The sequence below is a fragment of the Pristiophorus japonicus genome, chromosome 1, assembly GCF_044704955.1.
Source record: "Pristiophorus japonicus isolate sPriJap1 chromosome 1, sPriJap1.hap1, whole genome shotgun sequence".
Lineage (NCBI taxonomy): Eukaryota > Metazoa > Chordata > Chondrichthyes > Pristiophoridae > Pristiophorus > Pristiophorus japonicus.
Window position 1 is genome coordinate 3,642,812 of NC_091977.1, and position 18,235 is coordinate 3,661,046.

The window sequence follows — 18,235 nt, forward strand, 5'->3', positions numbered from 1 at the left end:
TAATGTGGATAAATGTGAGGTTATCCACTTTGGTGGTAAAAACAGAGAGACAGACTATTATCTGAATGGTGACAGATTAGGAAAAGGAGAGGTGCAACGAGACCTGGGTGTCATGGTACATCAGTCATTGAAGGTTGGCATGCAGGTACAGCAGGCGGTTAAGAAAGCAAATGGCATGTTGGCCTTCATAGCAAGGGGATTTGAGTACAGGGGCAGGGAGGTGTTGCTACAGTTGTACAGGGCATTGGTGAGGCCACACCTGGAGTATTGTGTACAGTTTTGGTCTCCTAACCTGAGGAAGGACATTCTTGCTATTGAGGGAGTGCAGCGAAGGTTCACCAGACTGATTCCCGGGATGGCGGGACTGACCTATCAAGAAAGACTGGATCAACTGGGCTTGTATTCACTGGAGTTCAGAAGAATGAGAGGGGACCTCATAGAAACATTTAAAATTCTGACGGGGTTAGACAGGTTAGATGCAGGAAGAATGTTCCCAATGTTGGGGAAGTCCAGAACCAGAGGTCACAGTCTAAGGATAAAGGGTAAGCCATTTAGGACCGAGATGCGGAGGAACTTCTTCACCCAGAGAGTGGTGAACCTGTGGAATTCTCTACCACAGAAAGTTGTTGAGGCCAATTCACTAAATATATTCAAAAAGGAGTTAGATGAGGTCCTTACTACTAGGGGGATCAAGGGGTATGGCGAGAAAGCAGGAATGGGGTACTGAAGTTGAATGTTCAGCCATGAACTCATTGAATGGCGGTGCAGGCTAGAAGGGCCGAATGGCCTACTCCTGCACCTATTTTCTATGTTTCTATGTTTCTATCTCCACAGCTCACAAGCAACATCCTTAAACTCTTGCCTGACAGTCGCAGTCACCAAAAGCCATCATGTACAAAACATAATCCACCAGGCCGGTGTGAGCGCACTGCTGGCCTTCAGCACTGATACAGTATCTCATATAGAGGTCACTGCTCTTCCCTCAGCCTCTCCACCTCTGACCCACAGTGTCCTTTAGAATCAGGGTCAATACCTGGCAGTCTCTTGCCCTTCCATCTGCTCTTCCAGCTCTCCAGGGTCCTTGATGAACCCAGCCACCAGCTCCTCAGGGTCCTTGGTGATGGGCTGACCCATCTGCTCTTCCAGCTCTCCAGGGTCCTTGCTGGGCCCATCCCGCGGACTCTCCACTTCCAAACTACAGTCCATCTGAAATCACAAAGCATTTTTACAATTCTACAAAAAATCAATCAACTGATGGGAGTTTTAAATTAATCTGGTCAATGAGAACATAATAGGAGCAGGATGAGGCCATACGACCCCTCGAGCCTGCTCCGCCATTTAATATGATCATGGCTGATCCGATCATGGACTCAGGTCCACTTCCCCGCCCGTTCCCCATAACCCCTTATTCCCTTATCGGTTAAGAAACTGTCTATCTCTGACTTAAATTTATTCAATGTCCCAGCTTCCACTGCTCTCTGAGTCAGCAAATTCCACAGATTTACAACCCTGTGAGTGAAGAAATTCCTCCTCATCTCAGTTTTAAATGGGCGGCCCCTTATTCTAAGATTCTGTCCCCCAGTTCGAGTCTACCCTATCAGTGGAAACATCCTCTCTGCATCCACCTTGTCAAGCCCCCTCATAATCTTGTATGTTTCGATAAGATCACCTCTCATTCTTCTGAATTTCAATGAGCAGAGGCCCAACCTACTCAATCTTTCCTCATAAGTCAACCCCCTCACCTCCGGAATGAGGTGTCACGAGTATCTCCCCCTCCGTGGTTACTCACTGCTGTTTCCAGCAACATTGCCAGGGTCGGGTCAGGCCCAGGCTCAGGCCCACCACAACAATGGGCCCCTTCTAGAACTCAACGACCCGCCAGCAACATCTTCCTTCTGCATTCCAAAGTGGGGCGTGGTGCCAGCAACTCGTGAGGCAACCAGGGCTGGGCTCACAACACCCTCTCACCGGGTGAAGGAAATGTTCAACAGTGCACACCCGGAGATTGAGCGACAACCAACACCCAATGGAGGGAAAGTCCTCGGTCAGCATTTTCCACTTGGATACGATAATGGGACACGGCCCAGCCTGTATCTCACTCCCGGGTATCCGTTATTCTATATATAAATCCCCCAACCCCTCGATTAGATACCACCCTGTAACTCACTCCCGGGATCGGATATTCGATATAGAAACCTCCCGAACCCCTCGATTAGATACCACCCTGTAACTCACTCCTGGGATCGGATATTCGATACAGAAAACCCTGAACCCCTCGATTAGATACCACCCTGTAACTCACTCCCGGGATCGGATATTCGATATAGAAACCTCCCGAACCCCTCGATTAGATACCACCCTGTAACTCACTCCTGGGATCGGATATTCGATATAGAAAACCCTGAACCCCTCGATTAGATACTACCCTGTAACTCACTCCCGGGATCGGATATTCGATATAGAAACCCCCTGAACCCCTCGATTAGATACCACCCTGTAACTCACTCCTGGGATCGGATATTCGATATAGAAACCCCCTGAACCCCTCGATTAGATACCACTCTGTAACTCACTCCCGGGATCGGATATTCGATATAGAAACCCCCTGAACCCCTCGATTAGATACCACCCTATAACTCACTCCCGAGATCGGATATTCGATATAGAAACCCCCTGAACCCCTCGATTAGATACCACCCTGTAACTCACTCCTGGGATCGGATATTCGATATAGAAACCCCCTGAACCCCTCGATTAGATACCACCCTGTAACTCACTCCTGGGATCGGATATTCGATATAGAAACCCCCTGAACCCCTCGATTAGATACCACCCTGTAACTCACTCCCGGGATCGGATATTCGATATAGAAAACCCTGAACCCCTCGATTAGATACCACCCTGTAACTCACTCCCGGGATCGGATATTCGATATAGAAACCTCCCGAACCCCTCGATTAGATACCACCCTGTAACTCACTCCTGGGATCGGATATTCGATATAGAAAACCCTGAACCCCTCAATTAGATACTACCCTGTAACTCACTCCCGAGATCGGATATTCGATATAGAAACCCCCTGAACCCCTCGATTAGATACTATCCTGTAACTCACTCCCGGGATCGGATATTCGATATAGAAACCCCCCGAACCCCTCGATTAGATACCACCCTGTAACTCACTCCTGGGATCGGATATTCGATATAGAAAACCCTGAACCCCTCGATTAGATTACAGCCTGCAACTCACTCCCGGGTATCCGTTATTGTATATATAAACCCCCCCGAATCCCTCGATTAGATTCCAGCCTGCAACTCACTCCTGGGATCGGATATTCTATATATAAACCCCCCGATTAGATTCCAGCCTGTAACTCACTCCTGGGATCGGATATTCTATATATAAACCCCCCGATTAGATTCCAGCCTGTAACTCATCCCCGGGATCGGATATTCTATATATAAACCTCATGAGAACCAGTGGATGTGGTGTATTTGGACTTTCAAAAGGCTTTTGACAAGGTCCCACACAAGAGATTGCTGTGAAAAATTAAAGCACGTGGTATTGGGGGTAATATACTGACGTGGATAGAGAACTGGTTGGCAGACAGGAAGCAGAGAGTCGGGATAACCGGGTCCTTTTCAGAATGGCAGGCAGTGACTAGTGGGGTGCTGCAGGGCTCAGTGCTGGGACCTCAGCCCTTTACAATATACATTAATGATTTGGATGAAGGAATTGAGTGTAATATCTCCAAGTTTGCAGATGACACTAAACTGGGTGGCAGTGTGAGCTGTGAGGAGGACGCTAAGAGGCTGCAGGGTGACTTGGACAGGTTAGGTGAGTGCGCAAATGCATGGCAGATGCAGTATAATGTGGATAAATGTGAGGTTATCCACTTTGGTGGCAAAAACACAAAGGCAGAATTTTATTTGAATGGCGCCAGATTAGGAAAAGGGGAGGTGCAACGAGACCTGGGTGTCATGATACATCAGTCATTGAAAGTTGGCATGCAGGTACAGCAGGCGGTGAAGAAGGCAAATGGTATGTTGGCCTTCCTTGCTAGGGGATTTGAGTATAGGAGCAGGGAGGTCTTACTGCAGTTGTACAGGGCCTTGGTGAGGTCTCACCTGGAATATTGTGTTCAGTTTTGGTCTCCTAATCTGAGGAAGGACGTTCTTGCTATTGAGGGAGTGCAGCGAAGATTCACCAGACTGATTCCCGGGATGGCTGGACTGACATATGAGGAGAGACTGGATCAACTGGGCCTTTATTCACTGGAGTTTAGAAGGATGAGGAGATCTCATAGGAACATATAAGACGGGACTGGACAGGTTAGATGCAGGAAGAATGTTCCCAATGTTGGGGAAGTCCAGACCCAGGGGACACAGTCTAAGGATAAGGGGTAAGCCATTTGGGACTGAGATGAGGAGAAACTTCTTCACTCAGAGAGTTGTAAACCTGTGGAATTCTCTACCGTAGAGAGTTGTTGATGCCAGTTCATTGGATATATGCAAGAGAGAGTTAGATATGGCCCTTACGGCCAAAGGGATCAAGGGGTATGGAGAGAAAGCATGAAAGGGGTACTGAGGTGAATGATCAGCCATGATCTTATTGAATGATGAGGGAGGCTCGAAGGGCCAAATGGCCTACTCCTGCACCTATTTTCTATGTTTCTATGAACTCCGCAATTAGATTCCAGCCTGTAACTCACCCCCAGGATCGGATATTCTATATATAAACCTCCTGAACCCCTCGATTAGATTCCAGCCTGTAACTCACTCCCGGGATCGGATATTATATATATATAAACCCCCCAATAGATTCCAGCCTGTAACTCACTCCCGTGTATCTGTTATTCTATATTTAAACCCCCCGAATTCCTCGATTAGATTCCAGCCTGTAACTCACTCCCGGGATCGGGGGATATTCTATATATAAACCCCCTGAACCCCTCGGTTAGATTCCAGTCTGTAACTCACTCCCGGGTATCTGTTATTCTGTATATAACCCCCCGAACCTCTCGATTAGATTCCGGCCTGTAACTCACTCCCGGGATCGGATATTATATATATATAAACCCCCGAATAGATTCCAGCCTGTAACTCACTTCCGGGTATCTGTTATTCTATATATAACCCCCCCGAACCCTTCGATTAGATTCCAGCCTGTAACTCACTCCCGGGTATCTGTTATTCTATATATAAATCAGGCAATCAGTTTCCCCCTCGCCCAATCCCCCTCCCAAATGTTAGAATCATAGAAATTTACAGCACGGAAGGAGGCCATTTCGGCCCATCATGTCTGTGCCGGCCAACAAAGAGCTATCCAGCCTAATCCCACTTTCCAGCTCTCGGTCCGTAGCCCTGTAGGTTACGGCACTTCAAATGCACATCCAGGTACTTTTTTAATGTGGTGAGGGTTTCTGCCTCTACCACCCTTTCAGGCAGTGAGTTCCAGATCCCCACCACCCTCTGCATGAAAAAATTTCCCTCAAATCCCCTCTAAACCTTCTACCAATTACTTTAAATTTATGCCCCCTGGTTGCTGACCCCTCTGCTAAGGGAAGTAAGCCCTTTCTATCCACTTTATCTAAGCCCTCATAATTTTATACACCTCAACGAGGTCTCCCCTCAGCCTCCTCTGTTCCAATGAAAACAAACCACAGCCTGTCCAATCTTTCCTCATAGCTCAAATTCTCCACTCCCGGCAACATCCTCTTAAATCTCCTCTGTATCCTCTCCAGTGCAATCACGTCCTTCCTGTAATGTGGTGACCAGAACTGCACGCAGTACTCCAGCTGTGGCCTAACCAGTGTTTTATACAGTTCAAGCACAACCTGCCTGCTCTTGTATTCTATGCCTTGGTTAATAAAGGCAACTATTCCATATGCCTTCTTAACCACCTTATCTACCTGGCCTGCTACCTTCAGGGAACTGTGTATATACATTCCAAGGTCCCTTTGTTCCTCTACATTTCTCAATTTCCTACCATTTAATGTGTATTCCCTTTCCTTGTTAGCCCTCCCCAAGTGCATTACCTCACACCAGATTAAATTCCATTTGCCACTGTGCTGCCCACCTGACCAGTTGATTGATATCTTCCTGCTGCCCGCAGCTTTCTTCTTCATTGTCAACCACACAGCCGATTTTAGTATCATCTGTAAACTTCTTAATCATACCCACTATATTCAAGTCTAGATCATTGTTCCTCAAAACAATGTCAGGGTACAGTTCCTCTATACAGTGTCAGGGTACAGTCCCTCTATACGGTGTCAGGGTACAGTTCCATATAGTGTCAGGGCACAGTTCCATATACAGTGTCAGGGCACAGTTCCTCGATACAGTGTCAGGGTACAGTTCCTCCATACAGTGTCAGGGTACAGTTCCTCTATACAGTGTCAGGTTACAGTTCCTCTATACAGTGTCAGGGTACGGTTCATCTATACCGTGTCAGGGTACAGTCCCTCTATACGGTGTCAGGGTACAGTTCCATATAGTGTCAGGGCACAGTTCCATATACAGTGTCAGGGCACAGTTCCTCGATACAGTGTCAGGGTACAGTTCCTCTATACAGTGTCAGGGTACAGTCCCTCTATACGGTGTCAGGGTACAGTTCCATATAGTGTCAGGGCACAGTTCCATATACAGTGTCAGGGCACGGTTCCTCGAAACAGTGCCAGGATACAGTTCCGCGAAACAATGTCGGGGTACAGTTCCATATACAATGTCGGGGTACAGTTCATCTATAGTGTTGGGGTACAGTTCCATATACAGTGTCGGGGTACAGTTCCTCAACAGTGTCGGATATAAAAGGGGTCGGAGGGTCTAGTAAGGAGGAGGAACTGAGGGAAATCCTTATTAGTCGGGAAATTGTGTTGGGGAAATTGATGGGATTGAAGGCCGATAAATCCCCAGGGCCTGATGGACTGCATCCCAGAGTACTTAAGGAGGTGGCCTTGGAAATAGTGGATGCATTGACAGTCATTTTCCAACATTCCATTGACTCTGGATCAGTTCCTATGGAGTGGAGGGTAGCCAATGTAACCCCACTTTTTAAAAAAGGAGGGAGAGAGAAAACAGGGAATTACAGACCGGTCAGCCTGACATCGGTAGTGGGTAAAATGATGGAATCAATTATTAAGGATGTCATCGCAGTGCATTTGGAAAGAGGTAATATGATAGGTCCAAGTCAGCATGGATTTGTGAAAGGGAAATCATGCTTGACAAATCTTCTGGAATTTTTTGAGGATGTTTCCAGTAGAGTGGACAAGGGAGAACCAGTCGATGTGGTATATTTGGACTTTCAGAAGGCTTTCGACAAGGTCCCACACAAGAGATTAATGTGCAAAGTTAAAGCACATGGGATTGGGGGTAGTGTGCTGACATGGATTGAGAACTGGTTGTCAGACAGGAAGCAAAGAGTAGGAGTAAATGGGGACTTTTCAGAATGGCAGGCAGTGACTAGTGGGGTACCGCAAGGTTCTGTGCTGGGGCCCCAGCTGTTTACACTGTACATTAATGATTTAGACGAGGGGATTAAATGTAGTATCTCCAAATTTGCGGATGACACTAAGTTGGGTGGCAGTGTGAGCTGCAAGGAGGATTCTATGAGGCTGCAGAGCGACTTGGATAGGTTAGGTGAGTGGGCAAATGCATGGCAGATGAAGTATAATGTGGATAAATGTGAGGTTATCCACTTTGGTGGTAAAAACAGAGAGACAGACTATTATCTGAATGGTGACAGATTAGGAAAAGGAGAGGTGCAACGAGACCTGGGTGTCATGGTACATCAGTCATTGAAGGTTGGCATGCAGGTACAGCAGGCGGTTAAGAAAGCAAATGGCATGTTGGCCTTCATAGCGAGGGGATTTGAGTACAAGGGCAGGGAGGTGTTGCTACAATTGTACAGGGCCTTGGTGAGGCCACACCTGGAGTATTGTGTACAGTTTTGGTCTCCTAACCTGAGGAAGGACATTCTTGCTATTGAGGGAGTGCAGCGAAGGTTCACCAGACTGATTCCCGGGATGGCGGGACTGACCTATCAAGAAAGACTGGATCAACTGGGCTTGTATTCACTGGAGTTCAGAAGAATGAGAGGGGACCTCATAGAAACGTTTAAAATTCTGACGGGGTTAGACAGGTTAGATGCAGGAAGAATGTTCCCAATTTTGGGGAAGTCCAGAACCAGGGGACACAGTCTAAGGATAAGGGGGAAGCCATTTAGGACTGAGATGAGGAGGAATTTCTTCACCCAGAGAGTGGTGAACCTGTGGAATTCTCTACCACAGAAAGTTGTTGAGGCCAATTCACTAAATATATTCAAAAAGGAGTTAGATGTAGTCCTTACTACTAGGGGAATCAAAGGGTATGGTGAGAAAGCAGGAATGGGGTACTGAAGTTGCATGTTCAGCCATGAACTCATTGAATGGCGGTGCAGGCTAGAAGGGCCGAATGGCCTACTCCTGCACCTATTTTCTGTGTTTCTATGTTTCTATTGGGATACAGTTCCTCTATACAGTGTCAGGGTACAGTTCCTCTATACAGTATCAGGGTACAGTTCCTCCATACAGTGTCAGGGTACAGTTCCTCCATACAGTGTCAGGGTACAGTTCCTCTATACAGTGTGAGGGTACTGTTCCACTATACAGTGTCGGGATACTGTTCCTCTCTACATTGTGAGGGTACAGTTCCTCTATACAGTGTCAGGGTACAGTTCCTCCATACAGTGTCAGTGTACAGTTCCTCCATACAGTGTCAGGGTACAGTTCCTGTATACAGTGTCAGGGTACAGTTCCTCTCTGCAGTTTGAGGGTACTGTTCCACTATACAGTGTCAGGGTACTGTTCCTCTATACAGTGTGAGGGTACTGTTCCTGTATACAGTGTGAGGGTACTGTTCCTGTATACAGTGTCAGGGTACTGTTCCTGTATACAGTGTCAGGGTACTGTTCCTCTATACAGTGTCAGGGTACAGTTCCGCGAAACAATGCCGGGGTACAGTTCCACATACAATGTCGGGGGACAGTTCCTCTGTACAGTGTCGGGATACAGTTCCGCAAAACAGTGTTGGGGTACAGTTCCATATACAATGCCGGGGTACAGTTCCTCTATACAGTGTTGGGGTACAGTTCATCTATACAATGTCGGGGTACAGTTCCCCTATACAGTGTCAGGGTGCAGTTCCTCTATACAGTATCAGGGTACAGTTCCTCTATACAGTGTCAGGGTACAGTTCCTCTATACAGTGTCGGGGTACAGTTCATCTATACAATGTTGGGGTACAGTACGCCTATACAGTGTCGAGGTACAGTTCCGCGAAACAATGCCGGGGTACAGTTCCTCTATACAGTGTCGGGGTACAGTTCATCGATACAATGTCGGGGTACAGTTCACCTATACAGTGTCGGGGTACAGTTCCTCTATACAGTATTGGGATACAATTCCTCTATACAGTGTCAGGGTACAGTTCCTCTATACAGTATCAGGGGACAGTTCCTCTATACAGTGTCGGGGTACAGTTCCTCAATACAGTGTCAGGATACAGTCCCTCCATACAGTGTCAGGGTACAGTTCCTCTATACAGTGTCAGGGTACAGTTCCTCTACACAGTGTCAGGGTACAGTTCCTCGATACAATGTCACGGTACAGCTCCATATATAATGTCAGGGTACAGTTCCATATACAAGGTCAGGGTATAGTTCCATATACAAGGTCAGGGTATAGTTCCTCTATACAGTGTGAGGGTACTGTTCCTCTATACAGTGTCGGGGTACTGTTCCTCTATACAGTGTCAGAGCACGGTTCCTCTATACAGTGCCAGGGTACAGTTCCGCGAAACAATGGAGGGGTACAGTTCCATATACAGTGTCGGGGTACAGTTCCTCTCTACAGTGTTGGGGTACAGTTCCTCTCTACAGTATCAGGGTACAGTTCCTCTATACAGTGTCAGGGTACAGTTCTTCTATACAGTATCGGGGTACAGTTCCTCCATACAGTGTCGGGGTACAGTTCCTCTATACAGTGTCAGTGTACAGTTCCTCTATACAGTGTCGGGGTACAGTTCCTCTATACAGTGTCAGTGTACAGTTCCTCTATACAGTGTCAGGGTACAGTTCCTCTATACAGTGTCAGGATACAGTCCCTCCATACAGTGTCAGGGTACAGTTCCGCTATACAGTGTCAGGGTACAGTTCCATATACAGTGCCAGGGCACGGTTCATCTATACAGTGTCAGGGTACAGTTCCTGTATACAGTGTCAGCGTACAGTTCCTCGATACAATGTCACGGTACAGCTCCATATATAATGTCAGGGTACAGTTCCATATACAAGGTCAGGGTATAGTTCCACATACAAGGTCAGGGTATAGTTCCTCTATACAGTGTGAGGGTACTGTTCCTCTATACAGTGTCAGGGTACAGTTCCATATACAGTGTCAGAGCACGGTTCCTCTATACAGTGCCAGGGTACAGTTCCGCGAAACAATGGAGGGGTACAGTTCCATATACAGTGTCGGGGTACAGTTCCTCTCTACAGTGTCGGGGTACAGTTCCTCTCTACAGTATCAGGGTACAGTTCCTCTATACAGTGTCAGGGTACAGTTCTTCTATACAGTATCGGGGTACAGTTCCTCCATACAGTGTCGGGGTACAGTTCCTCTATACAGTGTCAGTGTACAGTTCCTCTATACAGTGTCGGGGTACAGTTCCTCTATACAGTGTCAGTGTACAGTTCCTCTATACAGTGTCAGGGTACAGTTCCTCTATACAGTGTCAGGGTACAGTTCCGCTATACAGTGTGAGGGTACTGTTCCTCTATACAGTGTCAGGGTACAGTTCCTCCATACAGTGTCAGGTTACAGTTCCTCCATACAGTGTCAGGGTACAGTTCCTGTATACAGTGTCAGGGTACAGTTCCGCTATACAGTGTGAGGGTACTGTTCCTCTATACAGTGTGAGGGTACAGTTCCTCCATACAGTGTCAGGGTACAGTTCCTCCATACAGTGTCAGGGTACAGTTCCTGTATACAGTGTCAGGGTACTGTTCCGCTATACAGTGTGAGGGTACTGTTCCTCTATACAGTGTGAGGGTACAGTTCCTCCATACAGTGTCAGGGTACAGTTCCTCCATACAGTGTCAGGGTACAGTTCCTCCATACAGTGTCAGGGTACAGTTGCTCCATACAGTGTCAGGGTACAGTTCCTCCATACAGTGTCAGGGTACAGTTGCTACATACAGTGTCAGGGTACAGTTCCTGTATACAGTGTGAGGGTACAGTTCCTCCATACAGTGTCAGGGTACAGTTCCTCCATACAGTGTCAGGGTACAGTTCCTGTATACAGTGTCGGGGTACCGTTCCTCTATACAGTGTGAGGGTACTGTTCCTCTATACAGTGTCAGGGCACGGTTCCTCTATACAGTGCCAGGATGCAGTTCCGCGAAACAATATCGGGGTACAGTTCCATATACAATGTAGGGGGACAGTTCCTCTATACAGTGTCGGGGTACAGTTCCTCAAAACAGTGTTTGGGCACAGTTCCATATACAATATCGGGGTACAGTTCCTCAATACAGTGCCAGGGTACAGTTCCGCGAAACAATGCCGGGGTACAGTTCCTCTATACAGTGTCGGGGTACAGTTCCGCAAAACAGTGTCGGGGTACAGTTCCATATACAGTGTCGGTGTACAGTTCATCCATACAGTGGCAGGGTGCAGTTCCATATACAATGCCGGGGTACAGTTCATCTATACAGTGTCAGGATACAGTCCCCCCATACAGTGTCGGGGTACAGTTCAATACACAATGTCGGGGTACAGTTCCTCTATACAGCGTCAGGGCACAGTTCAATATACAGTGTCGGGGTACAGTTCCTCCATACAGTGTCGGGGTACAGTTCCTCAAAACAGTGTTTGGGCACAGTTCCATATACAATATCGGGGTACAGTTCCTCTATACAGTGCCAGGGTACAGTTCCGCGAAACAATGCCGGGGTACAGTTCCTCTATACAGTGTCGGGGTACAGTTCCGCAAAACAGTGTCGGGGTACAGTTCCATATACAGTGTCGGTGTACAGTTCATCCATACAGTGGCAGGGTGCAGTTCCATATACAATGCCGGGGTACAGTTCATCTATACAGTGTCAGGATACAGTCCCCCCATACAGTGTCGGGGTACAGTTCAATACACAATGTCGGGGTACAGTTCCTCTATACAGCGTCAGGGCACAGTTCAATATACAGTGTCGGGGTACAGTTCCTCCATACAGTGTCGGGGTACAGTTCCGCTCTACAGTGCCGGTGTACAGTTCCTCTCTACAGTGTCAGGGTACAGTTCCATATACAATGTCAAGGGACAATTCCTCTATACAGTGTCGGGGTACAGTTCCCCCATACAGTGTCGGGGTACAGTTCCTCTCTACAGTGTCAGGGTACAGTTCCTCTATACAATGCCAGGGGACAGTTCCTCTATACAGTGTCAGGGTACAGTTCCATATACAATGTCAGGGTACAGTTCCTCTATACAGTGTTGGGGTATAGTTCCATATACAGTGTCGGGGTACAGTTCATCCATACAGTGTCAGGGTGCAGTTCCATATACAATGTCGGGGTACAGTTCATCTATACAGTGTCAGGATACAGTCCCCCCATACAGTGTCGGGGTACAGTTCAATATACAATGTCGGGGTACAGTTCCTCCATACAGTGTTAGGGTACAGTTCCGCTCTACAATGCCAGGGTACAGTTCGTCTATACAGCGTCAGGGTACAGTTCCATATACAATGTCAGGGTACAGTTCCTCTATACAGTGTCAGGGTACAGTTCCTCTATACAGTGTCAGGGTACAGTTCCATATACAATGTCGGGGTACAGTTCCTCTATACAATGTCAGGGTACAGTTCCTCTATCCAGTGTCGGGATACAGATCCTCTATACAGTGCCTGGGTAAAGTTCCTCGATACAATGTCGGGGTACAGCTCCTCCATACAGTGTCAGGGTGCAGTTCCTCTATACAGTGTCAGGGTACAGTTCATCTATACAGTGTCGGGGTACAGTTCCTCTATACAGTTTCAGAGTACAGTTCCATATACAGTGTCAGGGTACAGTTCCATATACAGTGTCAGGGTACAGTTCCATATACAATATCAGGGTACAGTTCCTCTATACAGTGTCAGTACAGTTCCTCTATACAGTGTCGGGGTACAGTTCCTCTATACAGTGTCGGGGTACAGTTCCATATCCAATGTCAGGGTACAGTTCCTCTGTACAGTGTCAGGGTACAGTTTCATATACAATGTCAGGGCACAGTTCCTCTATACAGTGTCAGGGTAGAGTTCCATAAACAATGTAAGGGACAGTTCCATAAACAATGTCAGGGTACAGTTCCTCTATACAGTGTCGGGGTACAGTTCCATATACAATATCAGGGTACAGTTCCTCTATACAGTGTCAGGGTACAGGTCCTCGATACAATGTCAGGGTACAGTTCCTCTATACAGTGTCGGGGTACAGTTCCATATACAATATCAGGGTACAGTTCCTCTATACAGTGTCAGGGTACAGTTCCTCTATACAGTGTCGGGGTACAGTTCCATATCCAATGTCAGGGTACAGTTCCTCTGTACAGTGTCAGGGTACAGTTTCATATACAATGTCAGGGCACAGTTCCTCTATACAGTGTCAGGGTACAGTTCCATAAACAATGTCAGGGTACAGTTCCTCTATACAGTGTCGGGGTACAGTTCCATATACAATATCAGGGTACAGTTCCTCTATACAGTGTCGGGGTACAGGTCCTCGATACAATGTCGGGGTACAGTTCCCCTATACAGTGTCAGGGTACAGTTCCATATACAATGTCAGAGTACAGTTCCTCTATACAGTGTCGTGGTACAGTTCCTCTATACAGTGTCGGGATACAGGTCCTCTTTGCAGTGTTGGGGTACAGTTCCTCTGTACAGTGTCGGGGTACAGTTCCATATAAAATGTCAGGGTACCGTTCCTATGTACAGTGTCAGGTACAGTTCCATATACAATGTCAGGGTACAGTTCCTCTATACAGTGTCAGGGTACAGTTCCATATACAATGTCAGGGTACAGTTCCTCTATACAGTGTCAGGGTACAGTTCCTCTATACAGTGTCAAGGTACAGTTCCATATACAATGTCAGGGTACAGTTCCTCTATACAGTGTCAGGGTACAGTTCCTCTATACAGTGTCAGGGTACAGTTCCATATACAATGTCGGGGTACAGTTCCTCTATACAATGTCAGGGTACAGTTCCTCTATCCAGTGTCGGGATACAGATCCTCTATACAGTGCCTGGGTAAAGTTCCTTGATACAATGTCGGGGTACAGCTCCTCCAGCAGTGTCAGGGTGCAGTTCCTCGATACAATGTCGGGGTACAGTTCCACATACAGTGTCAGGCTACAGTTCCTCTGTACAGTGTCAGAATACAGTTCCATATCCAATGTCAGGGCACAGTTCCTCTATACAGTGTCAGGGTACAGTTCCATATACAATGTCAGGGTACAGTTCCTCTATGCAGTGTCAGGGTAAAGTTCCTCTTTATAGTGTCGGGGTACAGTTCCTCTATACAGTGTCAGGGTACAGTTCCTCTGTAGAGTGTCAGGGTACAGTTCCTCAATACAGTGTCGGGCTACAGTTCCATATACAATGTCGGGGTACAGTTCCCCTATACAATGTCAGGGTACAGTTCATCTCTACAGTGTCGGGGTACAGTTCCTCTATACAGTGTCAGGGTACAGTACCATTTACAATGTCAGGGTACAGTTCCTCTATACAGTGTCAGGGTACAGTTCACATTTACAATGTCAGGGTACAGTACCTCGATACAATGTCAGGGTACACTTCCACTATACAGTGTCGGGGTACAGTTCATCTATACAGTGTCGGGGTACAGTTCATCGATACAATGTCGGGGTACAGTTTCTCTATACAGTGTTGGGGTACAGGTCCTCGATACAATGTCGGGGTACAGTTCCTCTATACAGTTTTAGGTTACAGTTCCATATACAATGTCAGAGTACAGTTCCTCTAGACAGTGTCAGGGTACAGTTCCTCTATACAGTGTCAGGGTACAGTTCCTCTATAGAGTGTCAGGGTACAGTTCCATATACAATGTCAGGGTACAGTTCCTCTATACAGTGTCAGGGTACAGTTCCTCTATACAGTGTCAGGGTACAGTTCCATATACAATGTCGGGGTACAGTTCCTCTATACAATGTCAGGGTACAGTTCCTCTATCCAGTGTCGGGATACAGATCCTCTATACAGTGCCTGGGTAAAGTTCCTCGATACAATGTCGGGGTACAGCTCCTCCATACAGTGTCAGGGTACAGTTCCTCTAGACAGTGTCAGGGTACAGTTCCTCTATACAGTGTCAGGGTACAGTTCCATATACAATGTCAGGGTACAGTTCCTCTATACAGTGTCGGGGTACAGTTCCATATACAATGTCAGGGTACAGTTTCTCTATACAGTGACGGGGTACAGTTCCTCCATACAATGTCAGGGCACAGTTCCTCTATACAGTGTCAGGGTACAGTTCCTCTATACAATGTTGGGATACAGTTCCTCTGTACAGTGTCAGGGTACAGTTCCTCTATACAGTGTCGGGCTACAGTTCCATATACAATGTCGGGGTACAGTTCCCCTATACAATGTCAGGGTACAGTTCATCTCTACAGTGTCAGGGTACAGTTCCTCTATACAGTGTCAGGGTACAGTTCCATTTACAATGTCAGGGTACAGTTCATCTATACAGTGTCAGGGTACAGTTCCATTTACAATGTCAGGGTACAGTACCTCGATACAGTGGCAGGGTACAGTTCCTCTATACAGTGTCGGGATACAGGTCCTCTTTGCAGTGTTGGGGTACAGTTCCTCTGTACAGTGTCGGGGTACAGTTCCATATAAAATGTCAGGGTACAGTTCCTCTGTACAGTGTCAGGGTACAGTTCCATATAAAATGTCAGGGTACAGTTCCTCTATACAGTGTCAGGGTACAGTTCCATATACAATGTCAGGGTACAGTTCCTCTATACAATGTCGGGGTACAGTTCCTCTATACAGTGTCAGGGTATAGTTCCATATACATTGTCGGGGTACAGTTCCTCTATACAGTGTCAGGGTACAGTTCCATATACAATGTCGGGGTACTGTTCCTCTATACAGTGTCAGGGTATAGTTCCATATACAATGTCGGGGTACAGTTCCTCTACACAGTGTCAGGGTACAGTTCCATATACAATGTCAGGGTACAGTTCCTCTATACAATGTCGGGGTACAGTTCCTCTATACAGTGTCAGGGTATAGTTCCATATACAATGTCGGGGTACAGTTCCTCTATACCGTGTCAGGGTACAGTTCCATATACAATGTCAGGGTACAGTTCATCTCTACAGTGTCAGGGTACAGTTCCTCTATACAGTGTCAGGGTACAGTTCCATTTACAATGTCAGGGTACAGTTCATCTATAGTGTCAGGGTACAGTTCCATTTACAATGTCAGGGTACAGTACCTCGATACAGTGTCAGGGTACAGTTCCTCTATACAGTGTCGGGATACAGGTCCTCTTTGCAGTGTTGGGGTACAGCTCCTCTGTACAGTGTCGGGGTACAGTTCCATATAAAATGTCAGGGTACAGTTCCTCTGTACAGTGTCAGGTACAGTTCCATATAAAATGTCAGGGTACAGTTCCTCTATACAGTGTCAGGGTACAGTTCCATATACAATGTCGGGGTACAGTTCCTCTATACAGTGTCAGGGTACAGTTCCATATACAATGTCGGGGTACTGTTCCTCTATACAGTGTCAGGGTATAGTTCCATATACAATGTCAGGGTACAGTTCCTCTACACAGTGTCAGGGTACAGTTCCATATACAATGTCAGGGTACAGTTCCTCTACACAGTGTCAGGGTACAGTTCCATATACAATGTCAGGGTACAGTTCCTCTATACAATGTCGGGGTACAGTTCCTCTATACAGTGTCAGGGTACAGTTCCATATACAATGTCGGGGTACAGTTCCTCTATACAGTGTCAGGGTATAGTTCCATATACAATGTCGGGGTACAGTTCCTCTATACAGTGTCAGGGTACAGTTCCATATACAATGTCGGGGTGCAGTTCCTCTATACAGTGTCAGGGTACAGTTCCTTTATACACTGTCGGGCTACAGTTCCAGAAACAATGTCAGGGTACAGTTCCATTTACAATGTCAGGGTACAGTTCCTTTATTCAGTGCCGGGGTACAGTTCGTCGATACAATGTTGGGGTACAGTTCCATATACAATGTCAGGGTACAGTTCCTCTATCCAGTGTCGGGATACAGATCCTCTATACAGTGTCGGGGTAAAGTTCCTCGATACAATGTCGGGGTACAGTTCCATATACAGTGTCCGGGTACAGTTTCTCTATCCAGTGTCAGGGTACAGTTCCATAAACAATGTCAGGGTACAGTTCCTCTATACAGTGTCAGGGTACAGTTCCATATCCAATGTCAGGGTACAGTTCCTCTATACAGTGTCAGGGTACAGTTCCTCAATACAGTGTCGGGGTACCGTTCCTCCATACAGTGTAAGGGTATTGTTCCATATAAAAAGTAAGGGCACAGTTCCTTTATACAGTGTCAGGGCACAGTTCCAAATACAATGTCGGGGTACAGTTCCTCTGTACAGTGTCAGGGTACAGTTCCATATACAGTGTCCGGGTACAGTTTCTCTATACAGTGTCAGGTTACAGTTCCATAAACAATGTCAGGGTGCAGTTCCTCTATACAGTGTCAGGGTACAGTTCCATATACAATATCAGGGTACAGTTCCTTTCTGCAGTGTCAGGGTACAGTTCCTCTATACAGTGTCAGGGTACAGTTCTTCTATACAGTGTCAGGGTACAGTTCCTCTATATAGTGTCGGGGCACAGTGCCTCTATACAGTGTCAGAGTACAGTTCCATTTACAATGTCAGGGTACAGTTCCTCTATACAGTGTCGGGGTACAGTTCCTCTATTCAATGTCAGGGCACAGTTCCTCTATACAGTGTCAGGGTACAGTTCCTCTATACAGTGTCAGGGTACAGTTCCATATACAATGTCAGGGTACAGTTCCTCTATACAGTGTCAGGGTACAGTTCCATATACAATGTCAGGGCACAGTTCCTCTATACAGTGTCAGGGTACAGTTCCTCTATACAGTGTCAGGGCACAGTTCCATA

The 18,235-nt window shown here is 46.8% G+C and overlaps 1 protein-coding gene across 1 annotated transcript in view; it reads right to left on the bottom strand.

Annotated features, from left to right (window-relative positions):
- cplane1 (ciliogenesis and planar polarity effector 1) overlaps nucleotides 1–18,235 on the bottom strand; it is a 306,637-nt gene that overhangs the window by 103,043 nt on the left and 185,359 nt on the right. The window contains exon 29 of the mRNA XM_070877077.1: nucleotides 1,034–1,206. Coding sequence (XP_070733178.1) covers nucleotides 1,034–1,206 — 173 coding nt within the window. The remainder of the gene's footprint in view (nucleotides 1–1,033; nucleotides 1,207–18,235) is intronic.